Source organism: Nymphaea colorata, chromosome 9 (assembly GCF_008831285.2).
Source record: "Nymphaea colorata isolate Beijing-Zhang1983 chromosome 9, ASM883128v2, whole genome shotgun sequence".
Lineage (NCBI taxonomy): Eukaryota > Viridiplantae > Streptophyta > Magnoliopsida > Nymphaeales > Nymphaeaceae > Nymphaea > Nymphaea colorata.
Window position 1 is genome coordinate 12,107,812 of NC_045146.1, and position 22,972 is coordinate 12,130,783.

A 22,972-nucleotide genomic window follows, 5' to 3' on the forward strand; every position below is an offset into this window, starting at 1 on the left:
AAACAAAGAAAGAAAAGAACATAATGATCCTGTATCGACTTGTGCCAACAAGTGACCTGACTCATTTTGTGCTGAATTGGATGTAAAAGGTAGACATCTCAATTCAGGTCGGACCCACAATTACTTGGTTTTTCTTCTTGGGTGAGCAGGATGTGTAAGTCGTGATCTTACCATTAAAAGCCTATAAGAATAACACCAATGGTAATCAACAGATAGCGTGTCTTTTGCTTGCTCGACCAGCTATGTTACGATCCTTGAAGCCTTTAGATTTGATTCTTTAAAAGTGAAACCTAAAATTAAGTCTAGTAGTATGAGATCCTAGTTTTACAAGTATAATGGAGTGATGTACCGGATTTTTTTTTTATTGAGATTTTAGATTTGGACACAAGACTGAAAGAAAACTTGGGTGATTCGGTCATCAATTGGATACCATTTTCTTTACCAGACTCTTTGAACGGATCCAAAATCGGGTAAATTTAACCCACCAACATGTCGGCAGCAGTAGGGGAACACCACTTGCCAGCATGGGAGGGGGGGGGGTGTGTGGGCCTAGGCCATGGCCCCACCCCAACAAGCTAAAAAAAAATTACATTGTAAAAATTGAAAATTTTTAGTTGAGTAATGTATTTTTTAGATTCGAGTTTAGTTTGGCCTTACCCAAATAAGTTAGTTGGACTAATTGGCTCGCACCTAAAAAAATTCTCGCTCCATGTCGACTATGCACTACAAAATGAAACGTACTAGTGAAATGAGTTTGCAAGTTCAACTTGCTGTACATTTACAATTTGTCTCCTCTTCGCATGTGAAAGGTTCCCTTGAACTCAGACAACCATTTAGATCTTAATTTATTGATCCAGATCCGAGAATCACGGGTCGCATTCGGTTCGCATGCAACATAAGCCACCATTTTAGAAAAACTCATTTTCAGGTATATTTTTCACTTATAATTCCAAAAAAGAAATCAGTTTTTCTTGTGACTTTGTTAGTAACGGCCTCACTAATCTATTTATTTATAAATTACATTCTTAAGAGAATCGAAGGAAAGTAAATCTAAGTATTATTTAAAGTTTTCTGCGCGTGTCATCAATTCATTTTTCTTTTTAACAAGTCTAAAGGAAAAATTAAAGACTCTTCGCTGTATCTCTAGACTTAAGTCCGAGACAGTAAGCTTACTTAAATGAGTGCGAGAGTTTTGAATGCAGGTAAGGTAATTGAAGAGCGATAAGGAGTCCAGGTAGACGGGATGAGTATCGCCAAAATTGTAATGCATTTAAAAGAGGAGGTGGACGTGGATTCAGATATAGACAGGGATGATGATGATGAGGAGGAGGAGGAGGAGGAGTCCGAGCGGGCGGGGGATGAGGTTGTTCCGGTAATTGGGGCGATGGTCAGAGTCGTCCTCGTCGGCGCACTTTTTTCTACTCCACCAGCTATATATTTCTTTCGGGAGAACCAGAGAGACGTATGCTGGTTGATGAGCTGTTGGGATCTTTCTTGAGAGCCTTCTAAATTTGCCGGCCTCTTCTTCCCAACGCCAACCGCTTCCTTCATTTTTAATTTCGCACGCTGCGTTCCCTGGAGCAGATAGCATGAAACAGAGAGAGACAGGGAAAAATAAAGAATTTGCTGTTGCTGCAAGTAGGCAGCTTCGATTCTGAGCTTAATTTCGTCGTCGTCCTCGTCTCGGCCTGCTTCTTCTTGATCTTGCTCTTCTTCTTCTTCTTCTTACTTATTCCTCTGCGGCAATCCCAGCGCATACCCCGTCGATGCTGCGCTGCCCTCGTCAGAGCGGTGCTCCTGGTAGGGACGCCTTTTCTCTCTCATATTTATGTCGGGAGTTCTTTCTTCTTCTTCTTCTTCTTCTTCTTTTCTCTACCTCACCCATCTCCTATTCCTCCCGCCCTCCCCGCGATCTTCTCTTTATTTTTCCGTACGGCTAGCCCCTGAGAATTAGCCCGGTGGAAAATGGAGACCGAAAGCGTCTTTCCATCGGATTTTGCAGACGCAGGCCTGCTTCTTATTGCACCATTTCCATTTGATTTGGTTCTCTCTCCCGATTTCCTTCTTCTTCTTCTTCTTCTCTCCTCTCTCAGGCATTGCTTCTTTTTCTTAAGACTCAGAAGAGCGATCCGCAGAAACCATTGGCTATTTATTAAACTTCATTTTTTCTGGTAAACCGAGTTGTCCGTCGCCGCCGAGAAGAGGTTTCTTGCCAAATAGTTCCCTCTTTACTCCGTTCTTTCGCTATTTTTATTATTTTTCTCCTTTTCGATGTTTTCTACGTGTATGAGTACAGTATTATCATACATGATTACTTGCTTTCTTGTTGATCTTACCCATCTTGATTGTTATCCTTTAGTATCTGTATTTTATATTCATTTACCATTTCTTGCTTCATTACAATTTTAAGACTCACTTCCTTGTTTTATGTTGGGTCACCTATAATTAAAATTCATTTGAGTTGGGAGTTATGTTTTGCAAAATATTTGTGTTTGAAAACTCAAAGAACTGCCAAAAGTGTACGCGTCTGTTCAATATAAAAATAATATCGTGTAAAAGTTTAAAATGTAAGCTTTTCGGCTCTGCATGATTGGATCAAGACAAGAAAAAAATTGTTTTATTTATTGAGTTTCAAATCAACGTGGTTTTGGAGTATTCCACTTAACTATTTTAGCCGCTACCAATTAATGCTTCCAGACCTTTATCGAATCAAAGAAGGTTGGCTTTTTCACGTTGAGGACCAACAAAGCAGAATAATATATATGTATATATATATATAAACATGTTGAGTGACTTGAAAGACAAAGTGCCCTTCAGAAAGATGCAAAATGGCAAAGGTGTTAAAATAAACGTGTGCTTGCGCTGACACGGTCCGTTTTCTGGTTCAGGATTCTCTTGCTGTCTTATAAAGAGAAGCGGAACATAGGGACATTGCGTGTTCCTGTACAAGTGAACAACAAGAACAAGGAGTGGTGCATTAATTAATCTGGGCAAGTATGGGGTTTTGGACTCTGTTCGAGGCGTCCAGCGTTCCCGTTCTCCAAGTTCTGATCGTCAGCGGGTTGGGTGCCTTCTTGGCTACTCCTTATTGCAATGTGCTCAAGGACGACGCCACAAAACACTTGAACAAGGTACCTTCTTTCCCTTTCTGTCTCCCCTTCTCCATTCACTGGCAAGCCTATGGTTCCGTCTATATACGAGCCATTGACAGCGCGAGACTGCTTAAGATCAGTGTATCAGCTTGCTGGGCTGAGTTGGGTGAAACTGGTTCTGCTCTTGACTTGGGCAACGACCAATTCTGAGTGCATCGTGTACAGTGATGTGGTTCATTGATGACGTTGACGCAGTGTTGGATGTGGCATGCAGATTGTGTTTGTGGTGTTCACCCCTTGCTTAGTCTTTGCAAGTTTGGTCCAGTCAGTCACACTGGAAGATATCATTTCTTGGTAAGCTTTTGCTGCTCTCTGCTTTTTTCCTCTCTTGATTCTCAAAGCTTCTAGCTAGTTGGTGATGGTCATTCTGCTTTTGTGCATGCGTATATATCTATGTAGGTGGTTCATGCCCGTCAACATCTTGTTGATCTACATAATTGGAGGGTTCCTTGGGTGGGTGGCTGTTAAGTTACTGAAGCCTGAGCCTTTCTTGAAAGGTGTAGTCATCGCTTGTTGCTCTGCAGGTGAAAAATTACTCCTTCACTTCCGCTCCTTTGTTCACTTAATCAGTCGCGCGGAGAGATGGTGCCATGCCAACGCTCATATAATTGACGTTTAATGAATCCGTGAGTTTCTTGTTGTCAATAGCAGTATTAATCAATCATCTTACGGGAAAAGATGGAAAGAAACAGGATATATAGTTGCCTACCAGTCTTCTTGAAGGCCTTCTATGTTAAAATCTTGGTAATTTTGAAAGTTAAGGACCGAATCTGACCGAATTAACCGATTCAGGCTGATTCTGCCCATTCTAATGCAATAGGAGTAAGCATGATCAGGCACCCTGCCAAACCACAGTGGGGCTCTGTTAATGATTATATGAACATGATTCCTTATTTACTTTTGCTTCCGAAGTATGATGGTCAATCAGTTCGGCGTTATTCTTTCGACAGGAAACTTGGGCAATTTAATGATAATAATCATCCCCGCAATATGTGATGAGAAAGGAACGCCCTTTGGCAATTCGGGCGCGTGCACTAAGATTGGACTCGCTTATTCATCTTTTTCCATGGCGGTAAGTCTTCTGCAATTTCTCAAGCCATTTTCACCTTCATCATGCATCTCTTTGAGTCTCCCTGATCATACTCCAACTTTCTTACTGAATTATGATTACAAAAGAAGGCCTTCAAGTTGAAGTCAATGGATTGATACTTAGGATGAGTCGGTCTTTGCTGTAAAACCGAAACAGTGAAGCCACATTTTTGGTAGTAAAAAAGGGGAGGCATGAGGTTCTACAGATTAGAACAGGAAATGAAACCATGCACCTCTGTTATGTGTGTGTGTGTGTGTATATATATATAACTGCTCTCATGTGGGACAGGGTTAATGGTGCCTGTAACTTGTTCCTTTTGTAGACTTATCTTCGAAAACCTCTAGAGAAGCTGCAGCCATCTGGGAACTATTAACAGTTACCCTTCAAATCGAATGTGTTGATGATTCGATCAACTTGATTTTTGAGTCTTTTCTTCATTTAAAGACATATATCCACCAAGTTCTGTTGTTTTCATGACGGTCGAATTTTTCTTCTTGAATGTTCAGTTGGGTGCCTTCTACATCTGGACACACACCTACCATATGATGCGCTCTGCAGGTGAGGTGTATCATGCAGAAATTGGGTCACAGAAGCCCTCCATAAAGGTTGCAAATGCGGATTTGGAAGCTGGAGCAGAGACACACCTTCTCAAGGCAGTGGATGGTTCCAGCAGTGCACATGTACCATCGTCAGAGTCCTATGCTGCTGCTCTATCACTGCCACTATCGAAATCTGCCGAAGCTGCTGCAGATCAAGCGGTAAGCTTCTTCTCCTACAGTTTGCTTTTGTACCAAATCTATACAGAAAACATACAGTATTGCTTTTCCATGATGTAAGACATGAAGTTTCAATTCCTAAATGTAAGCTTTAGACTACAGTAGCCGGAATATCAAGAAGAAACTACTGTCTGATACATATACGTGAATTGATACTAATTTATTTTTATTCTATCTTTAGGATAAAAATTCGAAACTTGCAGATTTTTGCGTGCTTTTGGTTGGAGGAACTGCTAGTCTTTGCTTCTTTAATATTGTTTCCTAACCTCTTGCTGCAGCAGAGACCGGAACCTGATTTAAATGGGAAGCCGAACAGCAACAAAAAGGGGAAGACGTGGGAGAACATCAAGGGACTGCTCCACCGCATTCTTGAAGAGTTATTTGCCCCCCCAACAATTGCCGCGGTATCTCTTCTATTATATCCTGCTTATCTTTCTCTTTAGTCCTTCACCAAATTAGTTAAAAATAGAAACCTTAAAGATTGGACAGTGGTGTTCTATCATCTATGAAGGGATGAACACAGATTCACAAAGCACGTTCTTGGATAATATTTATGTCAATATTCCGGTATTTTGTTTTAGCTTTTCTTGGAGACATCATCAAACTCAAACTGCACGAAGCAGGGAGAACTTTTGAACAGTACACGGCAAACACGCTCTTTTTTGTGCATAACCCTGTGGGGAAATGTAATAATTTCAAGTCAAGTGGTTTTTCAAAAAAACACTCGACGAACTGATACCGATCTTTGAATTTTTAAGATCAACGTAAGATATTCTCAATGTACAAGCACTTCCCAAGGAATTCCGAGGTAGACAGTGCCGATCCTCAACATTTCGTATATAAAAACTCAAGAACCATGACATGATACTGACAATGTGAAGATGACAAATATCACGATTTCTGTCATCCTACAAAAAAATATGATATTTGATACTGTAGTACAAAATTCTTATTTTTATCCCTGACATACCAAGGAAATAATGCGTATATTTTTGCAGTTACTTTGAATCGGTCGCTTGCGTTTTTTTTTTCCAATTTCCTTTAGAAGTTTAATTCCCCTCTATATCAAATTTCTGGGTCCTTCGCCGGTTCTCATTGATAGGTAGTTCATGTTTTCGAAGATCATGATTTCTTATATTATGGCTGTTTAATGATTTTCTCTTGTTCGCATTGTCGTTGTTATTGTAATTGCTGTTCTTGTGGTTCCCATCGTCTGGTGTGATGAGATATTAAATTTAGATGGCAAATGTTCACACTTGCAGATCGTCGGCCTGGTATTTGGTGCAATTCCAGGTCTGAAATCTCTAATAATCGGCAGCGCTGCTCCTCTTCGAGTCATTGAACAATCTGTTTCCTTGTTGGGGTAAGTAAGTTTTTTTAGTGGCTATACATAAAAAAAGTTTAGGCACTTCTAGAAAAGAATAAAATTGTCTTCTAAAAACTTTACATTTCCTACTGACATCTGAACCACAGATGTCTCGTATTTAAAGGTTGAGGATTTGTCGCAATTGACATTTTTCGTTCCTTTCTTATCACTTGAATGCGCTTACCACCAACACCTCATTCTATTGCTTTGCAGGAACGCCACGATACCTTGCATTACGCTTATACTAGGAGGGAACCTTACCAAAGGTACCCAACAAATTTCTTATTTCTTTTGTGCATTTGCATGTTTGTTTCATATTTAAGGATGTAAATGGTTTGATTCCTTGAAATGTAAATATATTACAAAACCATTTGTTAACTGTTCATAATCATTTTCGAATTGAAACTTGCCTGTTGGCTTCACAAGCATCAATCATATGGCAAACAGCGGAGACTTCTAGGAGGAAATGGTCTCCCGAAATTTTCACATTGGGATGATCAGGAGTCCTAAGACCAGTTCTTATGGATGAAACAGGCTTGCGGTTGGGGAAACTAAAAATTTCGATGATGATTTCGATCATCTGCGTGCGGTATGTCATTCTTCCGGCAAGCGGCATTCTTGTGGTGAGACTTGCAAATAGTTTGGGCTTGCTACCACCAGACCCTTTGTACCGTTACGTGCTAATGGTGCAATTCACTCTCCCTCCAGCCATGGCTATAGGTAAGTCCATGCACTTATTCTTTTCCTCTTTTCCTTTGCTTTTCTGTAATTAAGATAGAGAAAATACTCGAACTATAATTAATTTCATCTTTGTTTGCATGAAGCCATCAATTGTTATTAGATCATAACCTGTTCGAAATCATCCAGCCACTACACCGTGGGCCTAACTGCCTCCAACACATTATAAACTTCAAACTCTGTTAGCATCCGATTTATGAGCTCAACTCTTCTGCATGAAAAAGCAAGAAATGTGCTTTCTCTCTTGGCAACCCGTTGTCAGATATCCCAGAGTGAGAGATCCGTTCAAATCGATTTAATGGCATACTTACGGTCGCCTTGTACATCATAAACCTTTGAAGCAAAAGCCCAAGAACAGGAGCGACCCTATCGGTTCCTCGAGGGGCCACAATGAGTTTTGAACCCATGGCCAGCTTCTCTACCATCCAAGCCACTATCCTAGCGAACGAAAACTGACCATCTTTTAACGAGATATAACCGATCCACAATTTCTGATGCTTATTATGCTATTTGGTTGGGATGTAGGTACTATGGCGGAACTCTTCAATGTGGGTAAGCAGGAATCCTCGATCATCTTCTTGTTTACCTACTTGGTTGCAGCCGTTGCATTGACTTTTTGGTCAACCGTCTACATGTGGATGCTCTCATAAGCGATCCTATTTTTTACATTCACTTGTGGTCCACATGTGATGTATCGCATGGTTCTGGTAATTGCGAGTTTGTAATTTATTCTTTCTTGTTTTGCGTAGCCCAAGGCTTCTTTCATGCAAAATGTAATGGGTACAAAATGTGTTATATAAGAATCGCAGCACTAAGATGAAGTGTAAATAGATTGCCATTCTCGTTTCAGATTGTGGAGATGCACAACAATCGGTGGACAAAGATTTTTCAAATTAGCTAATAAGAAGAGTTTGCCTAGTAAAATATAGATTGAAAGATGTAATTAGTAATAGGCACCATATAAGTATAGAAGAATTTTAGCTATGCATGTGAAAATGCCGGCGAACGGAGCTAATAGATGGACCGAATCGAGATCGACCGACCTGTTGAAGATTCACTCCCTTTACAACTAAGCGCAGGATCGAATCTCCGCCCCGCCATTCCGCAGCCTAAACTTTGCCCAGTATAACGCATGACTGTCAGGGCTCACCAAGGATTTCCGTCATTTAAAAAAAGGTAAGAAAATAGACACAAAATCTCAAAAATGATCTAATTAGCTGAGCCCAAAGTTAACTTTTCATGAAAATTATGCTCTGTCAAGATTAAAGGTAGTAAACCCTAAACTTACGAAAGTGCTCGAAATAAAAATTGAACTTCTTTTCGTTTGCATGAACTTTGAAGGGCTTGTTTTATATCGGCGACGGGACTTGGTGAGCTTCTACATGCCACCACCTGATCTCAGCCAAAAAGCCAAAAAAGGTAGAAGATTATGCCAAGTTGAGCACCTACGCAAGTCGCTGAACCCACTTCGCAGTTTTAAAATTGTTTTCAGTAGTCAAGCCGAGCTGAAGCACTAGCAGCTGGGCCTGTCACCCAGCCCTAGTCGCAGTTGCTGGTACGAACTGCAGCACTCTCCATGAAGTACATTACAACAAAAGCAATCGCCTGAAAATGCACACAAAGGGATAACAAGATCACCTTTTTATAGTGTTTCATTCCGAGTCGGCCATCAATTTGTAACCCGTACCCACTCTGCAGTACAGTTAGAACTGAGAAGATAACGTAAGCCCCTTGGCCCCTGCGTATTCTAACGAGACTAGTAGACGTGCAGACGACCACCATTGACACCATTGCATGAAAAAAACATTAAAAAAATCCGTCACAGGCAGTGAAAAATAAATTCTAGTCTTTCATTATTGGAAAGGAGAAAAATGAGGAAGGTCAGGAAGGAAAACACCAATTTCAACTATCGGAGTGTGCTTGCCCACTGTTAAAAAGAATCCTCTGTTCAGCACGAAATAGAGTGTGATTACGGGCAATGCATGATATATCTATATCCAAGGTGAACTGGCTGCCACTCTTGTCTAAATTCGTCGGTTTCTCCAAGATCAATAAAAGACAGCCAATCACAGTCTGCTTTTACTGGCATCAGCTGGAATTGGAACCCTACATCTTGCAGCAATTTTTATGGCCTTCCAATGGCAGCCCATGTCATCAGGCTTGACAGGACCACGACTGGGTAGAAACTTCAATGGACACAGACGCGAAATGCACAGGCTTAACAAATCATGTGTGGACCAGAGAACGAAAAAAGAATTTGCAACAATTAAATTCCAATATTTTAGCCAATCCATGGCTGTTATGATCACATAGACTGCCGGTTCTTGACAAAGGAAACAACTAAAGAAAATAAACATCGCTGAAAATAACAAAAGGACCTGGGGTAAATATACACAAGTTACATATAGAAAGGCCGGTAACATTACTTTTCCAGGAGTGTGAGTTCCAGCTTCGGCCTGTTTGGTTGCGGCTCAACAACCTCGATGTGGATGTCTACCTTCTGTAAAACTCTGTAACTCTTGCCTGAGTTTATGTTTTTCACCTGCTGATGATTCTCATCCACAACCCATCCTTCCCCACCCGTCCTTCTTTTTCCATCACCTGATTGTCCGTTGTGAGTTAAGTACACGGGACCTTCTATACCATACCTGAAGAAACGAAGGCAAAGATGTCATTCAGCTCCACTCTCAGATTCTCAGAACTACTGTCAGTAATCCCTTAATATTGAAATGGGTAAAATCTCTGCAGAACAATCTCAATTTCTGGATGGATGGAAGGATACCAAGAATCAAGCACAAGTTTTACAATAGTATACACTATTTCAGTAAAGCAGTTTCTTGAAAATACCACCAATTCGTCAGGCAAAACTGACATGATCCCAAAAAATTACAATATCTTTATCTTTGGTGTTTGATGAAGCCATGGGACCGTTGAGTGGAAAGCCTTGTTCTTTCAATTTTTTTTTTTCAATTTTTTTTGCACATTAAAACTTGCAATATTTGATCTGTTTTAGTAGGAGACACATTTTGAACCATGTCAACTCAAAAACTCAAAGATGGATTGAAAAAAATTGAGATCAAATATCACAAAAAAGTTTAATTTTTACTAAATAAACCACAGAGTGGATCCCTATGCTCGGTAGGAAACTAGTAATTGATACAACTTGGACCTACTATTTCCACCTGTGACTACATACACATGCATGCATAGACACAACACCAGTTGTATCTGCATGTTTTCAAAGGTTGATTGGTCTGACACTTGAAGCCCAGGTTCAACAACAGCACTGGAACATTTTGTCGGTAATAGAAAAATGATAGCATCTAGATAAAAGACAATAAATAAGGGACAACGACTTAGTTACAGCAATAGCATGACAAGAGAATCGTCTTAATATTACCTTCTGATACTCAAAAACAAGAGAACATCCAAATACCAGCCCCAGAGTATATTTAAAGAGAATCCATAATGCACAAACACACACACACACACACACACACACACACACAGAGAGAGAGAGAGAGAGAGATTACTTTGGCACAAACACAATAAAGCCATTAGCACGTATCTTGATTACTCTGGCTTCTGTATCTGCGGGCCTGAAACCAAAATAGAGAAATATGAGTTGCAGTCAGAGAGAAAAAAATGGAAAATAAGCTTCATATGCCTTTCAACATGTACCGTTTTCTGAAATAGATAAGTGTATGGAGCTCAACCGATGCACGACCTGCCATCTGGGCATTGCGATGCCGATAATTTAAATCTAGAGAGATTTTACAATTAGCTCATGTTGTCACAACACTAGCAACAAAGCTATGCACACAAACTGAAGGATAAAATGTGCTTACTATCAGCGATACTGGTGAGCTGGAGTTTGTCTTGGAAAACTGGCGGTAGTTTGGCAATTCCTAGAGCTGCTGCAAGTAACCTGTGGACAATTACATCTGAAAAAGGAAAAGGAAGCTGTGATGTCAGTTTGTATTTGTCACTTCCTACTTATCTTCTTCTCTTGTAGAATATAGACTACCCTAAAATCTAGTCTCACACATAATAATTTATTGGCAGAGAAAGGATATGCCATATGAAACTGCATACTACACACAGGTATCTACAGGCGTGTAAAACTCATGTATGTACACATACTCGTACAGTCATCTATTCCCTTAGTAAGGCTCAAGCATGATCACCAACATCAGCATTATTTTAAAACATGCTATTTCTAAAAATCATTAAAATTGCTATTTTTATAAGACCATTGACAACTTTCAACTTTCAAGTCATCCCCACACATGAGATATTACAAGTAAAACCATCATATTATAATTCTCCAACATTTCAAAAATTTTCATGTGCAGCTATTATAATTGCTTTAATTAGAATAAGACTAAACATATTTGACTTACATTTGCTCCACAATCACCTATAGAACAATGCATATGATAAAATCAGCTTTAAAGCATTTATGATGACAATCCACAACATGGAAAGAAATAGAATCAATATTTTCTATTCCATCTATGTGGACTTAGCTTTATTATAAAGGACTATGGATCTAGAGTTGGTTCTGTCACTGTCCTATGCAGAAAAGGAATTTCATTAAAGATTCATTATGTCTCCCATGAATCACAGCTACAAGAAGTAGAGCAAAAATGTTTGCACATGCATATGTGCATGCCTATGTATGGGAACAAGTGCAAGTGTATGCACATGCACCTACAAATGTGATTAAACAAGCCATGCTAGTAGTAGAAACTGAGAATACCTGCATAGCGGCGTATTGGAGATGTGAAATGAGTATAAAGTGGCGCTGCAAGACCATAGTGATGAAATTCAGAAGGGTTTAGGTCTCCACTGCAGAAATAGACTGCCTAAATTGGATACAGAAGATAAAAGAGTCAATAAAGTCCTACTCCTATTCAAACCACCATGCATCAGCTAAAGTCAAAATCCTCAGTCTCATACATACCAACATACAGAATAACAGTAAATTATCAATTTATCTATCAAAAGGTTGGATCAGAAACCTGTGTCATGCATCTTGTTGCAAGGATCCGAATTAGCTTATTGAAGTATGGATCTTCACCCTGACATAGATTCCATTAACCAAATAAGAAGATCTAAAAGGAAATTACTTGAACATGGTCATGCAGAATATCTTAGCATGTTAGAGAATTTTATTCAAGGAAAGAATGTCATGAAGAACATATCCAACAAAATGAAAAATTTCCAAGGTTCTCATCATACCACTGCGTGATCAAGAGAATCAGCAAAAGCTTTTGAAGATGACACATCTATATTCAGACCTATAGAAGTTGTTGTTCTCAACAAGGGTTCAAGCATCTCGGGAGTTGGAGTTGGATGGCGCCTGCATTGCATAGATAAGGAACAAAGAGCCAATAAACATGCTATCAATGTTTTGATAAACCCAAAGGATAAAATTGATGCCGTTTACGTATAAAGTTAATAGAAGATGACCGAAGCAAAAATGAAGACCCTTAAAGCACCAAGCAATTATGACAATGCCAGTAAAAAAGAAATCAAGATGATGATAGAAAATAACTATTGGTTGCCTACGCGACATTTGCAGGTGATTTTAATTCAAGTGCCATGTCGAGACCACAGATTTCAGGCACAATTTCATATTGTATAGTGGTATAGTGTGGATCAGATTGAGGTCATATCCACATTCAATAAGTTCTTTTTTAAGGAATTTCAACCTACACAATCATCCTCCTCCACCATCGCCCACATATATATATGTGTGTGTGTGTGTGTGTGTGTGTGTGTGTGTGAATAATGCCATAAAATACAAACTCCTAGCATCATATAAGGATATGACTGAAATGTTTGATTTAGCTGACAAGGTCATAAAATTCCCATGTGAGATCAAAATTCAAAAAAAAAAATTACCTCAGTAAGGAGCATAGAGGAAAATGCTTTAAAATTTTCTCAGCAACTGACACATTCGCAGCAAGCATAAATTCTTCAATCATTTGATTGGCCTCCCGAATTTGGTACATTCCTAACATAGATTTAAATCAGACAGGCATGAAAATCAATTTCAAAAAGATAGAGAATAATTAGTCAAATAGACACCCTTTTAGCATTACCAATGTCAAGAGGATCGTGAGTTTCAGTATCAATTTGAAACTTAACCTCTGCCGATGCAAGTGTTAAAGCTCCTCTTTCTATACGCCTTTGCCTCATAATCTGCAAGCAAATCATCAAGAAATTACTAACATTATAACCTCCAGTCATCAGACAAACAAGGGCCAATTTAAAAAAAAAAAAAAAAAGAGTCAAAAAGTAAATGCAGACCTTCGCCAATGAATTTAAATTGCGGATGTCAACAGTAAGTGGATCCATCAAGCGACTACAAGTTGAAAAGCAAAAAAAAAACAAAAGGATAAAGATCACAGGAAGGAAAAAGACCAGACAGAAAGCTACAAGTGTCAGAATGAAGAGATCACTGAAAGATAGCACCTTAGGGAAATGAAAGTTGCTTTGACACAAGGGGAGAAACGATGAAAGTAGCTGACTCGAACTATGCATCATATGACCATAGATGCTATTACTATACCATCAGAATATAGGGAAAAACCCAAAACCTTCATTTTAGAGAAAGCGTCAAACCCATCAGCTTGCTTTATAAATATCAGACTTCGTTGTGACTAATTTCTTATTATAAAAATTTCTAAAGAAGATAACAAGTTCTCTTAAAATTACATTTTCTTATGTATTTCAAAAACCTGCTGGTGCATGATGCCTGCAACAGGAACACCAACATCACATGCACACACGTAGAAAATCTGTAGCATTTACCAATTTCGTGGTTAAAAAGGGAAATACTGAGTTACAATGGTCTCATCAGTAAACAAACACATGATCAACACAAGAGCAAATCATTATGAAATCTCACGTATGTGGACATAAAAAATAAATACTCTGTTGACGAACCTATCATCCATTCGAGCTTGAGCTTCAATATAAGACAATGCAGCACATGATTTTATGACACTTTTTGTATACCTCGATGAAATAATGTCAGCTTCTGGTGTCATTTCCTGAAATTTCTCAAAATGTTAATTTGCATAACATATATATATTTCATCTGTAATCAGCACAAGAGGAGAAATGTTTTTCTGCCACAAAATTGAAAAAGAGAACCAGCTGATGCCACCCACAATACAATGACACATACAACAATATGAGCAACGAGAGCAGAATATACCACAAAAAGATGATAATCTCTAGTTCACGTACAGTCAAATAGCTACTATTTTTGTTAAAAGTAAATTAATAAGTTCAATGTTGTACAACAAAAATCAAACGTGGATCTTAATTAAGCAGCATGTCAAGAAGTCTTATTCCAAGTCTCCAAAGACCGTAGCCTGAGGACAAATAATCATGGTTTACTGAATCATCTTTGTCAAACAAATTATGACAGATTAACAGTGTCAACCAAAGAGAGAGAGAGAAAGAGAGTGAAAAGTATCTGCAATAAAATGCTATTAAAATGTGCGTTAAGAAAATTGAGCAGGCTGAGGTCATACAAAGGAAGAGGTTAGGCAACTACTACACAGTCCCTGTTAACCACAACCCTTTGTCGCTCGCTGCAATTTCTAATTTTAATCACAAGATCCATTTCATTATTCAATTGCTGCAAAAAAAGATCAATGCAACAAAATACCCAAATAACCGAAAAGGCCAGCCTCTCCACATCAGATCGAAGGGAACATATATCTGAAATAATAAAAAAATCCTGTTACTAAAAAAAACAACGACATAATTCAAGAGGATTCTTCCTAAGTGATTCTGATATAGAAAGTTTACCTTCAGTAAGAGGTTTTGGGAGCATATCAATTCTGCGCTCAACAAGATAAACAGAAGTGCCCCTTTGAGCCGCCTCCTCATCAAGTGGGGTACCAGGAAAAACGAAATTTGTGACATCAGCAATATCTATAGACATTTTCGGTAAAGGATCTGCATGCTTTGACTATGTCTTTTGAAAAAAGGTTGTTCACCCATTAGAGGTAACATAAATTTTGGATGAAATGTAAGCACCATACTTTTAAAGAAACCAGAACTTATGTTCAACTTGTAAGAGGCAGATAATGGTGCATCTCAGAAGCCAGGTTCAGGGACACATAGCTACTGCTGTAAACAGGCATAAGCAGCGCTTTAGTTTTTATTTAGCAGAGAAAATTAGTTGTAACCAAGTAATGGCCTGGACAAGAAGAGTGTGAGGGACAGGTAGGAAGCAAGATTAATGTCCAATGCAGTTCTACTTAGAGGACCACCCTTCACATTATAGCCAACATGATAAATCAAAGTCTGCTTAAGTATCCTTTGCCTTTGCTTATCGATCTTTAACTACAATTTCGTGTAACCAAGTATTGCCACATTGATATGAGGTCAATGTAGATCTAGATGGAAAGGAGATACGAAGATAGAGAGAGAGAGAGGCCACTGGATAAGCTATAGCTGTTGGCTGAAAAATATGGATCATCTGGCCTCACAAAGCTCAACCTAGTGTGTGTGTGTGTGTGTGTGTGTGTGTCTGCATATAGAGAGAGATAAACAGACTATAGGATACGAACTCCCACTTCATAATTTCCATTTGGAAGGCTTGTGCAATGCAATGCATCATCAATATCCTTGCACCCTGCAATGAGCACCATCAAGAATCATATAAATATTTATACCACTGCTCAGGTTCTAATGAATGATACAGGCAAAAACCTACAAAAACAGATTGTTGAAACTTTCAAGATCATAAGAGCCACCATTCTTGTTTAACACTAAGATGCCCAATGAATGGCAGAGGAAATAGCACGTAACAATAGATTATTAAAACTTTGAAGATGATGACAGCCAGCATTCTTGTTTAAATATACCAGGTGGATCAACACTGAAGACTCGCACATGCCGCAAATCTTCTCTATTTGGATTTTCCAAATCAGCATCTGACAAATTCCACGGCAGTGGTGGCAGGCAACTCAAAACTTGTTGAGAAAATGGTCTCGAATCAATGTCATTCTCAATCAACACAACCTTAATAAAAGCAAATGCACAACCACCGCACATAATTTCCATCAGTCAAAAGCAAAAAAAAGATGGTCAGATCACAGGTTGGTGGGGGAAAGAGAATATTGGCATGTGATTCAACTTGCCTCAGTTTCAGTATCACGGTCTCCTATATCACCAATAGTACGTACATAATGACCAGTTGGGTACCGAGATAAACAATCCCAAGAATCAACAGAAACAATAATCCTCTTGTCTAGTAGATTTCCAAGCTGCCGAGTTTGAATCCTGATTTTTGGAATTCTTCGATCTTTGGAAACAAATAAAGCATGAGCCACACCACCAGTACCTGCAGGCAATGGCATTGGTTCCAAGGAGCCACAATAACTGCAGAAAATATTTTATCAAATTATAAACTAAGATGGATTTGGAGAGAACCTTCAAAACAATATTAAGTATGGAAAAGAAAAGCTACAAGTTGAAGTCTGAAGCTCTTCTGAAACACAAAAGTAAAATCACATACAGTTACTTCCCCTTTCTTGTAGACCCGGGGAACACCACCTAGTTTTTACAAAATTTCTTTATTTTTTCTTCATAATAAGAAAGAGAAGAAAAAAATGGTAATTTCAACATGATTATTCTAAATTTGTGGTGGTATGCCCATCGTTACGACACAGTTCGGGAGTAGAAGCAGAAGTGGCCAAATTCCAAGAGGATTTGAGAAGTGAGAAACAAGCAGGGATTAGTTCGGGAAGTCATTATATAGCAGTATATGGAAATCTCCATGAGATGCTAAGAAATTAAAAAGCTAATAAGAAGATTTAAGAATGAAAAGCCTGATCCATATATATCATTCTATCAAAAATATTTTATATGTCTTAAGAACATTCAACAAAAGCATAAAATATTCAAGTGCAAGAACATAACAAGTTTAGCTTTTGAATTCAAGAGACGAAAACCAAAATGTAAATAATATATGGAACAATTTGTGTATGTTCTGCCACTTACAAGTCCAGCAAACTTCAACTAAGCCCAATGACATAATCCACTATTACATAATCTAAAAAATAATGCATCCGCTACGTACTTCAGCAATCATGCATTACAAAACAATGTATTAGTAAGTTACAAACTCAAATGCACCCATGTATGCTCGCAAGCACATAAAATGCACATGTATGAAGGTATGTGTGCACCATGCATGCATAAAAACATATGTGGACACATGTTCAATATCAACAACCTTAAAAAGATTTTAGCAGTTGACCCATTTTGGGGAACCATCAATCTGAAGTGGCCTTAAAACAATATATATATATAGAAAATTTTGAGACAGAGAGTAACACTATAACAATGAAAAAGGGACTATGGGTAACTAGCAGTTGACTTACGCATGCCAATTTCGCTTTATAATTCCAACAACACGTCCCAAAGGATGGCAAGGAGAAGGATTCACCACTTCCCCAGAACTGGGCTCTATGTGCCTGTTGCTGGGAGCAACATCAGAACTAGCAGGAACCAAATGCACATCTTCTTCTTCATCCTCTGTAGCATTGGGAATTTCATTGTCAATTAAGAAGCTTAACACATATTTAAAAGAATATAGATGTAATTGGCCCTTTCTAGAAAAAGAGCTAAGCCAAAGATGTTCTATTACCATCTTCCACTATACTTGAGGATTTCCCTTCGTGCCACTGTTCTTGGGGCAAGAGCTCCACAGCAACAATGTCACCATCAAAAGCTCTATTCATGTTCGCCCGGCCACATATTACAATTTCATCTCCAATGCTCTCACTTCCAACATATGCTTCAAAAGGATTATACCGATTCACACGAAGTTTCCCTTGATGATAAATGCCACGGTGTAACCCTTTCGTGATCTCTGACATAGGCTTGTGCTACATTTAGAAATAAAACAGAAATCATTCACAGGAAAAGACTTCCAGTTACATCATACTTAACAAACAAGTGGCTCAAACCTCAAGATAAATGACTTTCTTCTTTGATGGTCTCAAATCTTCAACTTCACCCATGTCAACATCTTCTGAGCAAGTACTAGGTGCAACCAAGTCAAGCAAATCCGGCCGCTCAAGAGACTTTATATATGCTTCCACTGAAACAGATCGCATTATTTAGATTAGCAAATAAGAAGATTACAACTACATCTACCATTGATGATCCACAATATATGATGTACTCAAAGAATCTGTATCCAGAAGGAACAGATATAATGCAACAATGGTAGTGGACGCCAAGCAAGTAAACAGCACTATGTACTTACCTGTTTCTGCAATGATTCCTTCCTCAGTGGCCTTCCTCTTATTTTCTTTGTCATTTGTAACAAGCAATACTCGCGAACTCGGACCTAGATGGTTCTGGTACCAAAGTGTAGCCACACGAATTGCTGAATCACAAAATCCATGACATAAAACTCAAAAACTGTGGAACTGGACACCATTAAAGACTTTGGGCAGAACAAAAATAACCAAACGAGAAGCTAATTAATCAGCATTTTATATACATAAGCAAAAGATCCAAGTTCACAATTTCACAACCAAATGACGCACTTGACAAATCCCAAAACAGGAAAATGCATCCATAGGTTTAGCCATAACTTGATCAGTTAAAATTAATAAGTACAATAATACTGGATAACCAAAATAAGAAAACAATGTAATCAGATTATTAAAAATTTATGAACAATCTATAAACAAAAGAAGTAAAAATAGTTATAAAGAATGATGAAACGACAGCACAGAAAAAACTGAATATATAGAAATATAGTTCTCATATTAAATTATTAATAACAATAACAATAATGAATAACTGAAATAAACAAGAAAATGATATATTCAGATAACAAAATGCATGAATAATATACAACAACAGAAGTACAAAAAAATTATAGAAAAATGTCCCAAGTAGAAGGAGAAATGCAATGAAAATATTGCAATATCACTAGATAATAAATCCAACAAATTAATTTCAAAAAAATATTAGAATACTTTTTTATCCCAACAAAAGTTTTATAAAGACACAATTATGCCAGAATTATCTAAGACTATGATCCATCCTAGACTACGAGGACTCAAAGGATGTGAGCTCCAAGGAAGTAAACAATCCCATATCAAAACCATAATGACCAAATACGCTTCTTCACAATTTCTCACAAGGTTCATAAATTTAATATGTAAATGTATATGTGTAGCAAGGATAACAGAAAAATATGAAATTATGATCATTCTGTTTTTTTCCTTACAAAAAAATAGACAAACATTGATTAAAAAAATAAATTATAAGAGAAATTAGAAAAGAAGATGAAGATGAACATTGGACACTTCAAATATGCATAAAACAAAGGAGTTTTCTGGAAAGGAAAAGTACCAAGATACTGAATAAGCAAAATAAAAGAGAGAAGTGAGTTCGGATAAGGAAGAGGTTGTTGCAGAAGCACCTGCTGACTACCAACTACAACCAGTTTTTAGCTATTTGTCTCTATATATGTTTTTGTTCCGTTAAAGTAAACCACACCAGAACCAGAAAGAAAGGGCACAATTTTTTTTTCCTTGTAACTGACCGCAGAACTAATGCAAACTTACATATTGACCAAACATAAACCCTTTGTCCAGCTCAGGAAACAAACCCCTGTATGTGACAGACACATATTCGCAGGTCCGTGGTTGGGAAAAGCATTGAGAGCTTAGAGACTAGACCCAGTTTCAGACTCTTGGCAAAAGGCACTTGTTCTGGGCTTTGAACTAATGAGTTCCCACTTCACCCGATCAGCAGAGCAAAACATGCCAGAAGCCCTCAACTATAAGTACAAGAGTTGTGCTGCACCCCACCAAATACATACATGACGCATGGTAGAAAGAAATGCAAACATAAATTAACCTAACTATAATTGTCCTTCCACATTCAATAGAAACAACATAAACATATATCTGAAAATAACTATATAAATACAAATATCATGCAACAGCCACAGGTACAAACCCATGGATGCTCCAATGCACGTCATATAAGTAAAAGAGAAAAGCAAGTAAGCAGACAAGAGACATACCCCTATCATTTCGATCATTAGGACTTTCCCCTGTCATTGCCTTCACATAAGTGTCTCTAGATTGTCCATAATTAAAAAATAAATGAGCAAAACACAAAAAAAATAGGCACAATTGAAGGAAGAAAAACAAAGAAATAATACTTAGGAAAAAAGGAGAAAACGGATGTTGCACCTTATATTTACCAATTCAAAACCAGAATCAATTGGCAATGATATGATGTAGATAAAACACAAAAGATCGTAAAATCAACCAAAAGCTCCATTCACTATTTGGAAACCCAAGAAACAATAAGACACTTTGCTCAATCGAATTAAACTTTTATGAATATAGAAAGTGAAACCAAGTCATCCAATTAGGCATGTCAATGGAAGGCCACCAAGTAACCTCTTCTGGTATATGGAGATTCAATTACGTGTAAATGAGGTAAATTGGTTAGGATGTAAGTACAGTCAAAGCTGACTGACTGACTAAAAGGTATTCTGTTAATATTATTGAAATAATTATTTTTGTAAATGCCACCCAAAAACCTTATTAACCAAGGATTGTTCAATCAAAAGAAAATCACGCTGGTTAGTAGATGACATATCTATTTTCTGTAGTCCTTGGGCAAAAATGTGCCTCCACTTCGAAGTCTGCCCCAAGATAAATTTTTAGAATCTTTTGGAAAAACTGCTTGCAATTTCACCCTTAGATACAAAAGATCTTTAAAATGCAGAAAACTACGATTCCCTTAGTTTTACTTGTGTGTTTCTGAAAGGATGGAGTGAAAGGCATCACCATGAACATTGTCTTTTTCAGAACCTCCATAACACAAAGACGATATCCTTTGTTACATATCATTAGTTCACTTTTAACAATACTGCACGAGCTATTGCACATGAACAGAAAAATAGCCAGTAAATAGATAATCAAGCAATAACTGTTTAGGAAAAGCACGTGTTTCGTCATTAATCAAGACGAAAACAAGGCCCATAACTATGTACGAGTACATTCAAGAAAATTACATCCGAAAATCAATAAATTCGAAAGGCCCAAAAAAAGAAAAAACTTACTTGTGATGCTCATTGGAGAATACAAAGAAGTTTTTCGAAGGGTTACTGCAAATTGCCCTAACCCTGTTATAAACCCCAATATTTTTGTTCTTCACCTCTTCTAGTACCACCGATAACAATACCACGTCCTTAATAGCCGGATTCTCCAGCAAATCGATCTGCATCAAGGATCAAGAAAATAGTAAGAACAAAATGCATGACGCCCACGATTTTCATTCAATAAACGGAACGTGGAACTAGTAAGCCTGGTGCAATTTCCCTCTCTCAAGCTAATTAGTGTACGTGAAACGGCACATGTAATGTCAAAATTTGAATAACTAGACTGATAAATTCGACCTATCGTATCAACAGGACTTTTCGAGGCATCTTTCAGTCAAACAACAAGAGAGAAAATCCCACTAAAATTCATGTAATGGATTTACTAATTGAATAAATTACCCAATTCAAGAACTTGTACGCAAGTCAATTTTAGCCTCCTTTATAAAAATCAAGTAATCTATGGAACGGGAAGGAGTTTGTCGAAAAGTAGCTAGGAGGACATACCTGGTTAAGAATGACATTCGTGTCAACAATAAGAATGGGAAAATCTGAAGAGCTCAAGACAGCAGCCGAAGAATCGCAGGTTTTGCAAACCTTTACTCCACAATAGATATCATCCCTGAGGTAATGCTCCCTGACAACCTAAAATATAACAAAGAGATCATTCATGGGTGAAAAGTAAAACCGTGGGGAGAAGCGATATCCGCTTCGCAAAAATCCAAAGCATGAACGAGAGTGCCTTTTACATGGAGAGCACGGAAAGAAATTCATTCGTGTCGTTTGTTTCTCACGCGCGCACACACACACGTAGAGAGAGTATACCTTCATTACTCTGCCATGCTTGGTCTTCTTAACGAAAGACTTGTTCTGCAACATCGTGACAGAGAGATGGCGCCAAGAGAGAGGAGAGTGAGGAGGGAAGGAACCTTATGTCTTGATTTCCCTCTCCCTCTATTTCGAGGGTTTTTGTTTTCTTGATTTGGCGGACGACCTGCGTTTGCTAATGGTGCACGCCTTCATGATATTGCCTAAAAACGGGGATTCGGGATCTCCGGCCGATGGCTCACCTTAAATCGCCTGCGGGTGGAGCGAAATGGATATTTTTATCCTCCAGCTTGGGAAGAGGGATATAATCTCCTTTTTTCCTCCTTTTCAGTTCGCCCAACATACCAAAGATGTTACGTTAAACACCCAGGAGCGCGTGTGTGCTTGTATTCTGATGCTTATCTCAGACAATTTGTCTCCAAATAAACTATCTTGATAAAAAGGTGAAGTTTGTTTGACGTAAGATACAGTTTGATGTATGGTATGGCACCAATGAGAGGTGAAATTCTTTGCTAAATTTTTATTCAAGTGATCTAAGAGAATAGCTCAGATGGGTGGGTTTGAGGTACATGTGTGGTGTGGTGCATCATCAGTTTGACTGGTAGGGGGCTATGCACTTATACCAAAAAAATATATATATATGGACTTTATATGTAAGTTGAAACATGGTGGTTGTCCAAGTGTCTAGTACCTATGCAACTCTAAATCATAAAGGTAAATGGAAAGAGTATAATGCAAAATATGGGGGCACTAAAATGCAAACTAAATGCACCAGAAAACCAAGCATAGTATTTTGGATGACAGGGAGAAAAGTGGAGGTTTCGGTTTTCTATTGAGCTGCTT

At 38.1% G+C, this 22,972-nt stretch overlaps 2 protein-coding genes across 3 annotated transcripts; one reads left to right on the top strand and one right to left on the bottom strand.

Annotated features, from left to right (window-relative positions):
* Window positions 1-1,328: 1,328 nt before the first annotated feature.
* On the top strand, window positions 1,329-7,971 carry LOC116261057 (protein PIN-LIKES 7-like). 2 transcript variants are annotated; one of them, XM_031639657.2, is made up of 11 exons: window positions 1,329-1,800; window positions 2,889-3,131; window positions 3,367-3,446; window positions 3,552-3,676; window positions 4,103-4,224; window positions 4,749-5,000; window positions 5,297-5,422; window positions 6,281-6,381; window positions 6,598-6,650; window positions 6,919-7,104; window positions 7,648-7,971. In XM_031639657.2, exons 2-11 carry the CDS (start codon window positions 2,997-2,999, stop codon window positions 7,770-7,772), a joined length of 1,305 nt encoding a protein of 434 aa, XP_031495517.1. In that variant the 5' UTR covers window positions 1,329-1,800; window positions 2,889-2,996; the 3' UTR covers window positions 7,773-7,971. The 2 variants fall into 2 exon arrangements, with proteins under 2 accessions (XP_031495517.1, XP_031495518.1); XM_031639658.2 differs by having other exon boundaries at window positions 1,330-1,800; window positions 5,300-5,422.
* A 1,398-nt stretch (window positions 7,972-9,369) lies between these two features.
* On the bottom strand, window positions 9,370-22,436 carry LOC116260770 (exosome complex exonuclease RRP44 homolog A). The gene is made up of 24 exons (XM_031639246.2): window positions 22,127-22,436; window positions 21,809-21,946; window positions 21,266-21,423; window positions 20,213-20,268; window positions 18,431-18,553; window positions 18,129-18,262; window positions 17,807-18,047; window positions 17,541-17,694; window positions 16,296-16,536; window positions 16,020-16,176; window positions 15,719-15,787; window positions 14,956-15,081; window positions 14,813-14,865; window positions 14,080-14,186; window positions 13,441-13,495; window positions 13,233-13,332; window positions 13,033-13,144; window positions 12,367-12,487; window positions 12,147-12,206; window positions 11,885-11,990; window positions 10,971-11,066; window positions 10,804-10,885; window positions 10,656-10,721; window positions 9,370-9,770 (listed from the first exon to the last, which is right to left on the bottom strand). The coding sequence occupies exons 1-24, from the start codon at window positions 22,178-22,180 to the stop codon at window positions 9,545-9,547; spliced, it is 2,835 nt and encodes a 944-aa protein (XP_031495106.1). The 5' UTR covers window positions 22,181-22,436; the 3' UTR covers window positions 9,370-9,544.
* Between the last annotated feature and the right edge of the window lie 536 nt (window positions 22,437-22,972).